The 15,264-nt window shown below is 37.3% G+C and overlaps 1 protein-coding gene across 1 annotated transcript; it reads right to left on the bottom strand.

The window, feature by feature from the left end:
• Positions 1-8,945: 8,945 nt before the first annotated feature.
• On the bottom strand, positions 8,946-12,527 carry LOC113311246. The gene is made up of 7 exons (XM_026560087.1): positions 11,454-12,527; positions 10,983-11,294; positions 10,491-10,708; positions 10,239-10,322; positions 9,858-10,181; positions 9,669-9,768; positions 8,946-9,587 (listed from the first exon to the last, which is right to left on the bottom strand). The coding sequence occupies exons 1-7, from the start codon at positions 12,525-12,527 to the stop codon at positions 8,946-8,948; spliced, it is 2,754 nt and encodes a 917-aa protein (XP_026415872.1).
• Between the last annotated feature and the right edge of the window lie 2,737 nt (positions 12,528-15,264).

The raw sequence follows: 15,264 nt of genomic DNA, 5'->3' as shown, positions 1-15,264 counted from the left end.
TGGCGGCTGAGGATCATCATTACTGTCGGCTAATGATTGACGATATTGGCTAATGATTGATGGAGGTGGCTGATGATTGTTGACGGCGGAGAACTGCTGGCGATTAATGATTGCTAACGGTTGATGATTACTGACAGTTGATGATTGCTGGCGGCTAATGATTACTGACGTATGATGATGACTGGCGGCTAATGATTGGTCTTGGGAAGAAGATGGCACGGAAGCAGTAGACTGAAGAGAAGGCAGAGAAAGATTTACGGGAAAAGAAAAGGGAGTAGAAAAAGGTACCTGTGAAGTCGTCGACGCCGTAGAAGGCTGTGCTGTGGCGGCAAAAGGAAAAGTGGTCTCATCAAAAACAACATGACGACTAACATAAATCCGACATGTAGGAATATGAAGATACTTATAGACTTTTTGAGAAGGATTGTAACCAATAAAAACACAAGGAGAAGAAAGAGGCTCCATTTTATGAGATCTATATGGACGTAAGTATGGATAGAACAAGCAACCAACCACCCGAAGTAAAGTGTAATCTGGTGAAAGACCAAAAAGAAGTTCATACGGAGAGGGTTATGAATGGAAGTAGACGGAACACGATTCATTAGAAAACAAGCGGTGTAAAAAGAGTCGTACCAATATGAGATTGGTACAGAAGCCATGTTTAGGATTGTAAGACCAGTTTCACGAATATGAAGATGACGTCGTTCGACTAAACCATTTTGTTCAGAAGTATGTGGACAAAATCGATGAAAAATACCCAGTTGTTGAAGATGCGGAGTAAGTTTTCGATACTCCAGTGCATTGTCAGATTGGAAGATTTTGATTTTTCGATTGAAGAGATTTTCAACATGCTTTTGAAACAAAAAAAATATTGAAAAGACATCAGATTTCTGAGACATAGGAAACATCCAAGTAAAGCGACTAAAGACATCAATAAAGATGACATAGAATTTATATCCTTCATTAGATAAAATATGAGAAGGTCCCCAAACATCAGAGACAATTAAATATATGGATGCAAATAACTAGTTTTACTAGAAGGAAAGGAAGTTTATGACTCCGATGTTCATGGCAAGAGGAACAAAACTTAAAAGTCTGACTAGAAACCGGAAGAGAAAACTGGAAACAACCTTACGCACTGTGCGTATCATTGGATGTCCTAATCTAGAGTGCCAATGTTGTAAGGTAGCACGCTCTCCTATGTAGGCTTTACAAGATTGAGACGAATTATCAAGTTGATAGAGACCACCCCTCTTACTGCCACGAAGAAGAACCTTCCTGGTACATCGATCCTTCACAAGACAAAAAGTTGGATGAAATTCAAATAAGACATTATTGTCAGTAGTAAACTGAGAAATAGACAGAAGATTATGAGAAATTTTTGGTGCATGAAGAACATTACGAAGCCACAACTTATGGTTGGGAGTTCCCAAAACAGAGGATCCAACATTAGAGATTGGAATAGAAGAGCCATTACCCATTTGAATTTGATCCGGACCAGTATATTCATTAGAAAATTGGAGACGAGAAAGATCATTGGTTATATGATCTGTAGAACCACTATCAGGAGTCCACGGAGGTGTAGATAACAAACCAGTTTGAGAAGCATAAGCACGAGGAGCAGAGGTAGGTGGCTGACGTCGAGGAGGACGAAACGAGTGATCGAAACGATTCCAACAGTCATTAGCTTCATGATTCTTGCGACCACATAGTTGACAGGGAAGACGCACATCTGTGCGTGAGTTGTAAGGCCGTGCTGGGCCGAGAAGAGAGGAATGATTCGAAGTGTTGGAAGCAGCTGAACAAGTTGGGCTTGACAGGGAGGAGAATTGCTGGGACGAAGATGGACTGGACCGAGTAGGAGGACGTGAAAAATTGGAAGCAGCTGGACGAGAGAAGCTGGAAGCAGCTGAATGAGTTGGGCCGGATGCTGCAACGTTATCTACAGGCTGAGAATGCAGTGACTTTGCTTGGTTCTCAATACGAAGTTCATACGTGAGAAGATAGGTGATAAAATCCTCTAGTTTCATGGCTCCCATGGAAGTTGTAAGAGAGGTAGCAATGGCATCATATGCAGTATCTAGGCCGACAAGAATGCAGTGACATAATTCAAACTCAGTGACAACAGTATCGGCAGCTGCAAGGTTGTCAACGATATTGCGAGATCGATCAATATAATCTCGCATAGAAAGAGATCCTTTGCGTAAAGCCCGAAGTTCACATTGCAAGTGATGGATATGAGCATCTGATTTTGAAAAAAATAAAGATTCAAGAGAGGACCAAACAATATGAGAACTTTGGAGACGATGAACTTGTCGAAGAACAGCAGGAGTTAGCGAGGAAAAAATCCAGCCAAGAAGAATACGGTCTTGCTTTAGCCAAGGAGCATATGCCGGATTGGGTGTATCACTGTTGGGAAGATTTGGAGACGGACAAGGATTATCACCTGTGACAAAACTATCGAGTTAATAACCTTAAAGATATGGGAGAAACTGAGCACGCCAGAGGGAGTAATTGGTGTCATCAAGTTTGACAGTGATGATGTGATGAGGTTGAGAAAAGATAGAGGAAGCCATCATTGATTGAGAGGAGTTGAGTATGGTTGAAAGGACAGAGGAAGAAGTAGATGCAGCGGAAGACATATGATCAATAAGCTGATACCAAGCTAGAACACGTATTGTTTGGGGAGAACACAACTATAAGAGGAGAACACGAACTTGAATAGAAGATGTTCTATTGATATAACTTATATGTACAATTGATATTTACAAGATACATATATATATATACTAACTCTTCCTTGAACTCCAAGATAGCATGAATTCCAAAACTAGAACAATTTCCTAAAATACAAAAGACTTCCAAACCTAGAATAGTTTCCTAAAAATACAAAAGACTTCCTTAACAAGATATACGTGTGTTAGGCAACACACACGTATTGTTTGCCTTAACATGTAAACACTAACATAGTAGTAGATATGTACTTTTATGAAAATAAGAAAAATTTAAATTAACTCATTTTCTTTTACCTTCGTAATAACCTTATAACTTCGAAACTCACTTGAAACGTTTTAGCGTAACTAAGAATTCATCCCAGTTTAAAAACCTACAAACTATTTCAATAGAGAATACCCCATTTCTAGAGTCACAAAATTGTACCACCTTTTACAAACCATGCCCTCGTATGTTTAGGATTTGATATCTGGCAGACGAGCTATGTGGTTATATATTGGAGTATGCCATTTCCTAAGCCCGTCGAACTGTTGCAAGTCGCGGATAATAATAGCAAAGAAGACAACTGCACTATGCGCCATATCACTTGCATTTTATTGAGCCAATAGAAAGAAGAAGATAAGAAATTTAATACTAGATCTTTGGACTCTCTGATTCAAATGTGTAGATATATGTTGGAGATTCTGGCTTTTAAAGAGTAGTTTTTCCCTCTTCAATTGTGTTTTTGGTCTTTCAGGGGAATTTCCATATTTCCATTGCTGATTATATCCGCTAAAATGGGAGACACATTGAGTACGTCTCGATGCATGTCATTAGGGAGTTTTCAGACCCTTCGTCGGTACCGTGGAAACTAACAGTTCATTGGGAAAATTGTTTAAGAATTTTATCTTCAACTCAGTACAGATACTCCCACATTTATAGAGAGGGTAATGCTCTGGCAGGTTTGTTGGAAAAATGGGGAGCTCCTACAAGTTCTCATAGGTGGGATGAGCCTCCTTTGTTTACTGAAGGTGTAAAAGTTTGTATACATTGTTCACACTCAATCAGATTAAAATTTTGAGTAGATCTGAAAATAAAAATCAACAATTGTGAAAGAAAATAACAATTGAACTTAAATTATAATTAACCATGAATCTGCTTTTCATTCATATACAAACTGGAAAAATGAAGGATCTGTAGCATGTACAAAAATAAACAAGAACCGTTCTGCATTTCACATCAAAAAATTCACCATTTAAAGTTGTGTATCAAAAGTCACACAGAAACCATTACCGACTAATATATGTTCCATCGTCACTCTTTCTCCTCAATCAACTTGAAAACTTCATCCTTTCTAAAGTGAGGTAAGAAGAACTCAAAAGTTCAAGTGTTTGATATGTTATTTTTTTGAGAGGAGAAATCATTTTGCTACGGTTTGTTGTGGTTGATGCTGGTGAAGGATCCGCTATGAATTGGTTGTGACGTTTTTGTTTCAACTGATGGGTCATGATGATGATAAACGTAGATTTACAGATCTGTTAGCGGCAAAATCTTAGGGTTTACATAAACTGATTCCTATTACACAAATAACATCCAGACTCATGTATTTGGGAATCAATTTCTAACAATTTTAATTGAAATTGCAGTAGTGGATACACTGTCTTTACGGGAGATCAAACTAATCCAATAAAAGGTCGAAAATTTTGAACATGAGAATTCTCTCATAACATGAACACCAATTCTTAACAAGTTATGTTCAACTTGAAAAAGCTAATATCACCATTTCATTCCTAGTCATCACAGAAGCTGAGATCCACAAGACGAAGAGGAGCTAAATCTTTGGGTTTTAATCAATCTAATGGAAATACTTTTGAGAGGATAAGTCATTATGACAGGATGTTCTATTTGTGTGTTTGTATAATAAACCAACATCTGTATTATCATTTTGCAAACAGAAATATGTATTCAATCACAGAGTTGGAGTAGATCTACAGAGAAGAGAGAGAGAGATTGGAGAAAGACGGCATGGTTTTACTTTGATGAGAATGAAAGAATGAGAGTTGATAGAAAGAGATTCCCACCCAAGAAGACTTAAACCTTTTATATATATAGTGAGGGTGGGTAGTCATCTTGCTAAACCCTAAGAAGACTTAAACCTCATTGAGCCCCCCTCCGCTGAGGCCCAGTATTAGTATTAGCCAGTGCTACTAACTTAATACCCAGGGGTAGGGGTGAGCATAAAAACCGGAACCGCGGATTTAATCCGTATCCGTCCGCAAAATTGCGGATTTCACCCAAACCGTAAGACGTATGGGCCGGACACGGGTGAGATTCTCAAATCCGCATGCGGTGCGGATGCGGTTGCGGTTGTCATTTGAAAACCGCGGATTACCGCAACCGTAGAAAGAAGCAAAGTTTTTTACCCGAGTATGAACCTAGGCCCAAAGAGAAAGAAGTGAAGTTCTTTGATCACTTAGTTAACTAAATGAATTTAGGCCCAAAGAGAAAGAAGTAAAGTCCTTAAAACACTAACTGAATTTAGGCCCAACAAATAGAATCAAAACTAAGTTAACTAACTGAATATAATCAAAACTAAGTTAAGACACTAACTGAATTTAGGCCCAACAAGTACAATCAAAACTAGGTCAAATCCGCGGTTAATCCGCAACCGGCCCGTAGAATCCGCGGATCCGCAAAGGTTAAATCCGCGGGTGATTGGGCCGGTCACGGTTCAATTTTACAAATCCGCAACTTTAACGGTTCGGTTACGGGTGACCCCTAATCCGCAACCGTCCGTCCGTTACACACCCCTACCCAGGGGTGACGGTCGGGTGAAAACCAATTCGCAACAGTATATGGGCCGGACAAGGTTGAGTTTTCAAATCCGCACGCGATGCGGTTACGGTTCCGGTTGAGATTTGAAAACCGCGGATTACCCGCACCGTAGGGCAGTTAGGGGATTTATAAAATTCTTAAGGATAATATGGGAAGTGTGAGTTTTATATATAAGCATCTTTATCTTTCTGAAACCTAATGGTTCTTTTTTGAGAGGAATAGACCTAGCATCAGTTTTTCTTCTTTGAGGAGCATCAAAACCCAAGAAGTCTCTCTTGCTACCGGATTCTTCTTCAATCATCACCTCCTTCTGATCTCTAGTCTCTCTTGCTACCGGATCTGTAATTGTAAGTAGTTGTTCTCCCATTTTCACTTCTTGTGACTTTCAATGATTATTAGATGTTCTAGTGATGTTGATTTCATTTTAATTAGTTTGGAATTTTCTATAACATCTTTATCGATTTGCAGAGAAGTAAGTAACGATTAACTGTTATTTTTGATTGCAGAGAAATTAAGTTTTTTGATTTTTCCCACCCAAATCGATTGCATGTTAGGGATTCAATCGATTTCTTCTTCATTTTTTCTTCAATATTTACTTTCAGTGTCTCTTTCATGTTTCAGAGTTTTAGTTTCAGAAAATAATGGAGTGAAGAATATACCTGCAACGAGGAAAGTTGAATTTTTTTGATAGTTGCAGTTGAATTGATTGACAAACAAGTGAGTTAATGAAACCCAACCCTTGTTTACTAATGGAAATTCAGTTTTTGTTTACTAATTTTTGGTTTGAAAATGAATTTTGTTATTTGAATGAAGATTTATATATTGTTCTTGGTCTAGTAAGGAATTGGGTCTTACTGAATGATCCATTTAGGTAAATAGTTGATGGGGTTGGGAAAATTTAGCTGATTCTCTTGTAGAAATTAGGCTAAATTGAGTGGGTAGTTCTTGGAGGAACTCATGTGATGATGATGATGCTAACAAGTAACACTTGACTTTTGGAGGAATTAATTTGCTAATACCCATGTCCTCCTTGTGAAGTGGATTTTGTTCACTTGCTATTGCTTAAAACTTCGGGATGATATCGACTTATTGTTGATCATCTCAGCTTGAAGTTTCAAAGCCTCCTAAAGCTTCTGGTAAGAAGCAGTCAGATTGCTGGCAACATTTTACTAAGCGTCTTGATCTTATGCCACCTAAAGTTGAGTGCAAGCATTACAAAACGAAGTTTTCATGGGTAAAGATCATGGAACAACAAACATGAACAACCATATAAAGCAAAGAAGGTGTCCTAACTTCTTTCACTAGTACAAACCTTCACATAGGCCACGTTTTTTAGTGTACAGTCCAGCCACGTTTCAGGTTATTTGTGTGGCTATTGGTCATCAGTATAACTATAGCCACATTTTGTTTTACCATGTAGCCATAGTGCACCATTTAGTCATGGGTTTATTCCTAAACCCATCAACTGTATCCATAGGGTATCGTTTGGTCATGGTTTTCAGTTAATCCAATCACATGTAGCCATAGATGCGTATATGGCCACATTAAATAATTTTGTATGTGTCAAAAGTGTCGGATGACAATAGACACACCTTTTAGACTGTGACGGAAAGAGGATTTATTTAGCCACATTGGTTTGTTTATGTGTCCATAATATCTGGTTTATTAGACACGCATATACTAAGGAATTGACACATTATATCAAACATGACAAAAGATTGACATATGGTTACTCCATATTTTTTTTGGGAGGATTATGATATGGCTACACGAAAAACAAATTGTGAACATAGCGTCGGATCCATTAGACACATGAGATTGAATTTTAACTTTTAAAGTACTAGCCATGGTTGTTACCGAGTCTTTTCTAGGCCAAATGCTCCTAGTATGCTTAATTTTCAAGCAACATATGCTAGGGTAATGTTTATGCATGTTCACTGCAATAAAGAAACCTCAAGCTCTGGTGTATAGAAGGATACATTACAAGTGATTGTGGCTTCCAAGGTAATTGCAATACAGCGGGTGCAGCCGGGTGTTTTGTGAAAATAAAACATGTATAGTGGAGTTCTGTTGTGTTACTTTCTCCCAAAATTCCCGATATATAACCATGCCAAAATCCAAAATAGGAAACCATATCTTAAACTTTTCATACAAATCTAGAAGGACTGCAAACGACAGGAGCCATCTGTGAGACCAACCAAACCTGTTTAACTTATCAATTCACAAAAGCTTTATATTTTTAGCCAATATATTTAATGAAAAAATTTAGATCTACAACCAATATTTTTATTTACCTCTTTCCAAAAGAAAAAACAAAAATATTACATCAAATTGATTTTGGAGCCAGCCACTCCAAAACTACGATTGCAGTAGGAATGCATTTCTTTTGCTCTTTATATAACAAGACAAAACAATCCCATAATCAAATTCTTGATGTTTTAGATGCAGAGTTCGTGTCCTACAATTCGAGTGTCAAACTTATAGAGGCATCTGATGGCATAAAAATGACTTCGTCAAAGCTCAGGGACAATGTAGAGTGTTGAATAGCCACAACGAACCTGCAACAGGAAAATAGGGTTCTGAGTTCAAAAAAAACAAGGAAGAAAGAACGAGGGCACAACAATTAATACAAGGTGTCAGCCCAACTCAACATAAATTGTGGTCAAGACTTCTTACAAAGAGGACTTTCACAAGATATGGGAAAAACCCTGTCAAGTATGGTATTCAAAACGGTTGAGGGTTAAATTGGAACAAGGAAAATGAGATTAAAATTCACTATTCTTCACAGGCTACACAATACAAACTCCTCACACAAGCAAGTGAACCGCTCCATGCAATTCACTTAGGAAAAAGCATCAGTCCGCCCCCAAATGCTTTCACCATAAAATTGAGAACCATAAGACCTTTAGCACCATCATTTTAAATGTTTTTTTTTGTGGTTAATGAACTGGAGTTTCCATCATATATCTACAGGGTTACGAATCTAATTTGGGTACTTGGAATTCAATTTCACCATATGCTTTGAGTAATGTTATGAAGTGTATAAAAGATTTCTGAAATACAAGTACAACATGTAGTTATAGTGCATGTGCCCATAAATATATTCAAGCAATAGGACAAAAACATACCAACTCTCATTCTCTTGGATATCTATTTAAAAGTGACCAGAGTAGCAAGTTGTAAAGTACAGTAGTAGAAATTTCAATTGAAGTTCCATATGAGACACGGATAAAATGATGTTATTCATTTTACAAAGAATAAAGCACGCAAACATACAGAAAGCATGCTAAGGAACAGGATTAAACATAAGTTCCATCTTTATCGTTCTTTCAATATCATGTCACTAACCGAATAACCACAGATTAAAGGAAATAAAGCGATGTACCTGCGGGAGTGTGTCATTTTGGCTTGCGTATAAGTAAACCTCGGCAGTCAGTTCGGAAGTAATCATTTCGGGATTCTTTACCCAAGTCTTGTGGATCTACAGACGGCAAGATATTATCATTCGCAGAAAAGATTACTGTACTGAATTCCTCATCGTTGCCATCGTCATCTCTATAATTTTTGGGAGGTGTCACAAAAACAATAGACTTTTTCTTATCTAACTGGTCTTTGACATAAAATACCTGCTTAGCTTGTGAGGCTAAAATAAAAGGATCATTTTTGTATCCCAACATAGTAAGGTCAACAATCTTGTAGCCAAGAGCATCTCTTTTGACCCCACGTTTATTATCAACCCAATTGCACTTGAACAGATGAACTTTTCTTTCACAGTAATCTAACTCCCATATCTCTTGCAAGACACCATAATAAGAGGCTTTACCATATGTAACATCATCATCTCTAGATATGTGCATGTCATTTGCTGCAACGCTAACCCCACTATTCTGGTGAATTCTACCATCACGGGATCTTGTGCGGAATAGATATCCATTGATGCGATATACAGTGTATTTCGTTACCTCGTAGTGCGGGCCGTGTGATATCCATCTTAAGTTCTCTGAGATACTTTCTCTTTCGTCTGCCAACTCTTTTTCAACCTGAAATTCATTATTAGGATGAACCTTGAGTTTAAAGGAATATAACACATCAAACAAGACACTTTTTCTATGACCTATTACCTCATTTTTTAACCAAGCGCCAAAAGTGTTAGAGTGCTCTTTCTCTAGCCATGCTCGCTTTTTAGTAGAATAGTTAGTTTCCAAATATAGCTTGTGTCGGCTGGTATGTACAATAACCAAATGTTATTATACTTTGTACAAAAAAAAAACAGGAAAAAAACAGGAAAAAAAAAACAAATTAATACTTACTCTATGTAAGGCTCAATTTCAGGCGTGTTCTGCATTACATAGAAATGTGCTTGTCTCAACTGTTCAGGGGTAACTATACACGGCTCTTCAGCTGATAACGGTTCTCCCTCCTGAGATGTATTATGCCTATCTAGTGGAATACCAATTGTCCTGATGCTTTTATGGTACTCACAATATATCTCAATCGTCTCTTCTGCAACATTCTCTTCGGCAATGCATCCACAAGGTTGATTCTTGTTTCGCACATGCCCCTTTATAACCTTCATACACCTTTCGAAAGGATACATCCATCGAAAGCAAACCGGACCGCATAACTTCACTTCCCTGGTAAGATGTACAGTTAAATGAATCATGATGTCAAAGAAGGATGGAAGAAAATACTTCTCTAGTAAGCATAACGTCACACAGAGATCCTCTTGCAATTTATCTAGCTCTTCCACCATGATTTCTTTGGCAGATATTGATCTGAAAAAGAAACAAAACCTGATAATAGCATATCTCACAGGTGTAGGCATAATTGATCGAATAGCGACGGGCAAAAATTGTTGCATAAGCATATGGTAATCATGTGATTTGAGTCCGATCAGCTTACGCTCTTTTAGGTTCACAAGGGTGGAAAAATCCGAACAATACCCTTCTGGAACTCTTAACTCGGATAGTGTCTCCAAGAATATGTCTTTTTCTTCCGTAGTTAATGTATAACATGCTGCGGGAAGTATCGTTCCTTTGTCATCTGTCTTAGGGTGTAACTCCGATTTTAACCCCAAACGCACCAAATCCTTTCTGGCGTTTAATCCATCTTTTGTATTCCCGTTGTGCAGCAACGTTCCAACAAGACTTTGTCCCACATTCTTTTCGACATGCATGAAATCAATACAATGTTGGACATCATTATAGCGCCAATATCTAAGTAGTCGCTGCCATATGTTGTACTTGCTCCAGTAAGTGGTTTCCCCCTTCCTCTTCCTCACCTGACCTATCGACTTCTTTTGATATTTTTCTGATGCGCTCAATTTTCGTTTTTCCGATGCGCTTCATCTTTCCACCTTTTCCAGGTGTAGCCTGCACGTCTTCCCCTTGAGTATTCGTCCCCTTCTTTCCCCATGAATTCTTTATACATTTTACCTCCTCATATATTTCTTCCCCGGTCATTGGTTCTGGAGCAGTCTCCCACTCTTGTTTTCCGCCAAATGCCCCCTTCTGCCTTCTGAACGGATGCTCATAGGGTAAAAATCTTCTATAACCAACATAAACATTCTTGTTTGAGTCATGAAGCCTAATACTGTGCGTTTTTTTACGACACACCACACAACCATGATATCCAGCGTAGCGACAACCACATAGTGTACCAAGAGCAGGATAATCGTTTATCGTCCACAAAACAACTGCACGTAGAGTAAACATTTCTTGGGCATATGCATCCCATGTTCTCTTTCCCTTCTCAAATAAGAATTGAAAATCTTTAACAAGAGGTTCTAAAAAGACATCGATGTTGTTTCCTGGCGCACCATCTATAAGTAACGACAACATGATGAACTTTCTCTTCATACACAGCCCCGGTGGAAGGTTGTAAATCACAACCAAAACTGGCCATACACTGTGATGTTTGGTGCCTGTGTTTACATCAACTCCATCAGCCGAAACAGCTAACCGCAGATTTCTTGGATCACCTTTAATTTCTGGGAAATTGTTATCTATCTCTCTCCAAGCATGTGAGTCTGCCGGATGACGTAAAACACCGTCTTTGTTTCTAGTGGTATCGTGCCATATCAAATCTTTTGCTGTGTGCTTCGATTGAAACAGCCGCTGAAATCTTGGGATGATGTCGAAGTACCACAATACCTTTGCTGGAACATTCTCGTAAACTTTACCATCCCTGTCAACTTTCCATCTGGGTTCTTTACAAGTAGGACACACTTTTTCATCCTTGTACTCATTCCAATAAAGAATGCAGTTGTTGATACATGCATGTATCTTTGTGTACCCTGAACCCATTGATTTCAATATTTTTTTTGCCTGATATGTACTCCTCGCCATTAAATTACCTTCTTTGGGAAGCATGTCCTTTAACAAGGGTAACAATTCATTAAAAAACATGTCTGATGCACCGTGCTTACTCTTCAACTTAAACAACTGCACAATTGCAGACAACTTTGTGAAGTTGGGACATCCTTCGTATAAGGGCTTTTCAGCATTTTCAAGTAACTTTTTAAACTTTATAGGGTCATCTGCGAACTCTTCTGCAGCCTGCATCATATCTATAGTGTCTGGAGCATCAGTGGGAGTTCCCATTCCAAAATCTTCGTCTGGAGCATCAGTGGGAGTTCCCATTTCAAATTCAGCGTGCATACCATTGTTGACGTTAACTGGCTTACTACTAGTTATTGCCTCATCCTTTTCCCCATGCTTATTCCAAATAGTATACGTTTGATCGATTCCATTTACGAATAAATGATCTTCTACGTCGCCAACGGAGCATGCACAGAGATTTAAACAATTTGTACACGGACACAACATAAGAAATTCATCATATGTCTCACCCTCCTCCTTGAGATGGTTGACAGCATACCGCAGAAACGCCGCAACTCCTTCTCTATAACGTTTCTTCGTTCTATCAGTACTCATCCAGGATTTATCCATTCTGAAACGCAAAGAGACCAGTAGATCCATCAGTTGCACTCCAATGAAAGCAAAAACTGATAAATCAATTCAGAAATACAAGCTTAGCATTAACTAATATATGTTTCATTTCAAAATAATAGTTATCCCCTAACTTGACAATTTAGACATACAAGTCTTGAAATTACCAATAAATTCAGCACCATTTGAAACATAAAAAATTTATATGGACAAACATGGTAATAACAGATGAAACAGGCAATATGCAATTTCCCTCATACAAACCGATAATCATGCCACACAAACCCATAATTAGACATCCAGTATTAACTCAGGAAAATTGGTCTAGTACTTTCAGTAAATGGAGTCATTTCAAGTTTTGGAATAACACATACTGAAGGGTCTGTATGTCAGCCGCAGTTGGGAGATTTCGCGAGAATGAATTGCAGCAGCTCTAGGGTCAGTGTGTTTGTTAAATTAGAGTAAACACTGATCTGTGCTCTAATTGATTAACTTAGAAATCAAAATGTCATTTCAAATAAGTACTCTAATTGATTAACTTAGAAATATCAGATCATAAGTAGTATGTCCCTAGTTCTATAATTGACATAGTTGGCAACTTTTATATCTCTGGGAGCTCAAATCTTCTTCTTTAGACAGATGTGAAGTCACATCTGTCGAGAAAGAGCTCTAATGTTCATGAAGAATGATTGCACAATGACAATGAGAAAAAAAATACGAAGTACTTAACACTGGTGCATAGTACATCAAGGCTTGAAAAACATACCTATAAGTAACTTTGAGTCAGTTTTAGTGATTCAGTTTCTGTCTCTCATGGAACTGGAAACTCAATGCTTTCACTGAAGAATAATGACACACCCCTGAAACAGATTGAAAACAAATACATGTACCTACAATACATCACCCATTTAGCTACAGATTCAAAAACAAATAGGATAACATCAACCATTTAGTTTTATGAAACATCACCAATTGAATGAAACATCACCCATTCAGCTACAATACATCACCCATTTATCTGCCCATTTTACTAGTCCCTCTAATAGGATAACATCACCAGATAAGTTCTATGAAACATGCTCACAGATTCAACATGATGTACTGAACAACAAAGCAATAGTGAGCACAGATTCTATATGTTGCAGGAAAAATAATAGACACAAACTTTAGTGCAGCGAAAAAGAATTTTAGTGCACAAACTTCAGACACAAATTTTACTCAACAGATTCTATATGTTGCAGGAGTTAACAACATTTCAGGCAAACATGGGGTATATCATTCAAGACAGAGCATGAAAAGTTCAGAGGTTTAACTAAATTACAATGAGGTTACAGTTCAACATATCATGATATTATCAGAGATAATAACTTTAAGGTTTTAGAATGATACCTCCAGTATAAACTGGGTTTAGGCACTACCACATATTGTGATGCTCCTTCTTACCCCCTCCTTGGTTTGTATTTCAGCCTCACAAGTACCTGGTTGCTCAAAAGAGATTGTCAGGACTAACAAATTCAGAGAGCATCAATGTTGACTAACATCAAGGGAACCAGATGAAGCTAACACAGAGTGCAATGGGTTACAACAAAATTCAAAAAGCTAACATAGTAACACTTATTACTACGCAAAAATCATCTAGTATAATGAGAATTTCAGCAATCTAAGAATGAATGCTACAACATACCTAAGATGGGAGTAAATCAGACTGATTTTAGGGTTGAATCTACAGATATTCTAAAACATCAAGGGGCAATAATCCCGCCCAAAAGTTATTTCTTTTGATTTCAACCCCAAAATAAAAAGGTTAGGGTTCAAATAAAAAAAAATTGACTGGGATTATTACCGCTAGATGTTCTCAATATTCTTGATTTCATCAGATTTTCATCCTATGGAGGTGCAGAAATATTTCCAAAATTGAAGACTAAATCTTCCCTAAAAATCCCCTTATTTTCTGCCAGAATATCAGTTGGAGAATTTTTTTCCTTAAGATAGAGAGATATGGATGAATGAATTAAGGATTTTAGGGATGAACTGATAGGCGTACATGCCTGTTTGAGAAGATACCCATTTTACATTGTTAACATCAAAACCGAGCATGTGTTTGTCTTTTTTTTTTAAAGTTAAATTATTTCCCCACACAAATTTAATTAAAATTAAATTATAGTTAATTATAAATTATTCAATTAAAATTAAAATTAAATTATAAATTATTCGATTAAAATTAAATTAGTACTCGAACTCGTTCCGAATCAATCAATATTTCAGGTGAAGTGTCGAGTCTTGATTATGTAACTAAATTTTGATCATGTAATAACTAAATTTTGATTATGTAATAACTAAATTATGATTATGTAATAACTAAATTTTTCCGTGTCTCGATTCCAAAGGACGAAGTTCCGTTTTCATCAGTTTTACTCGAACTCGTTCCGAATCGATCAATATTTCAGGTGAAGTGTCGAGTCTTGATTATGTAACTAAATTTTGATCATGTTATAACCAAATTTTGATTATGTAATAACTAAATTATGATTATGTAATAACTAAATTTTTCCGTGTCTCGATTCCAAAGGACGAAGTTCCGTTTTCATCAGTTTTACTCGAACTCGTTCCGAATCGATCAATATTTCAGGTGAAGTGTCGAGTCTTGATTATGTAACTAAATTTTGATCATGTAATAACTAAATTTTGATTATGTAATAACTAAATTATGATTATGTAATAACTAAATTTTTCCGTGTCTCGATTCCAAAGGACGAAGTTCCGTTTT

The sequence above is a fragment of the Papaver somniferum genome, chromosome 9 (assembly GCF_003573695.1).
Source record: "Papaver somniferum cultivar HN1 chromosome 9, ASM357369v1, whole genome shotgun sequence".
In the NCBI taxonomy this organism is placed as follows: Eukaryota; Viridiplantae; Streptophyta; class Magnoliopsida; order Ranunculales; family Papaveraceae; genus Papaver; species Papaver somniferum.
This window is presented reverse-complemented; position numbering and strand designations above follow the sequence as displayed.

Excerpts from the sequence above, each read along its gene's own strand:
- LOC113311246 (XM_026560087.1), bottom strand. The coding sequence starts at position 12,527 with ATGGATCTACTGGTCTCTTTGCGTTTCAGAATGGATAAATCCTGGATG. Across the intron at positions 10,709-10,982 it reads GGGAAGAAATATATGAGGAG|AATGTGGGACAAAGTCTTGT; the intron begins GTAAAATGTATA and ends CATGTCGAAAAG. Across the intron at positions 9,588-9,668 it reads GCGCTTGGTTAAAAAATGAG|GTTGAAAAAGAGTTGGCAGA; the intron begins GTAATAGGTCAT and ends AATGAATTTCAG.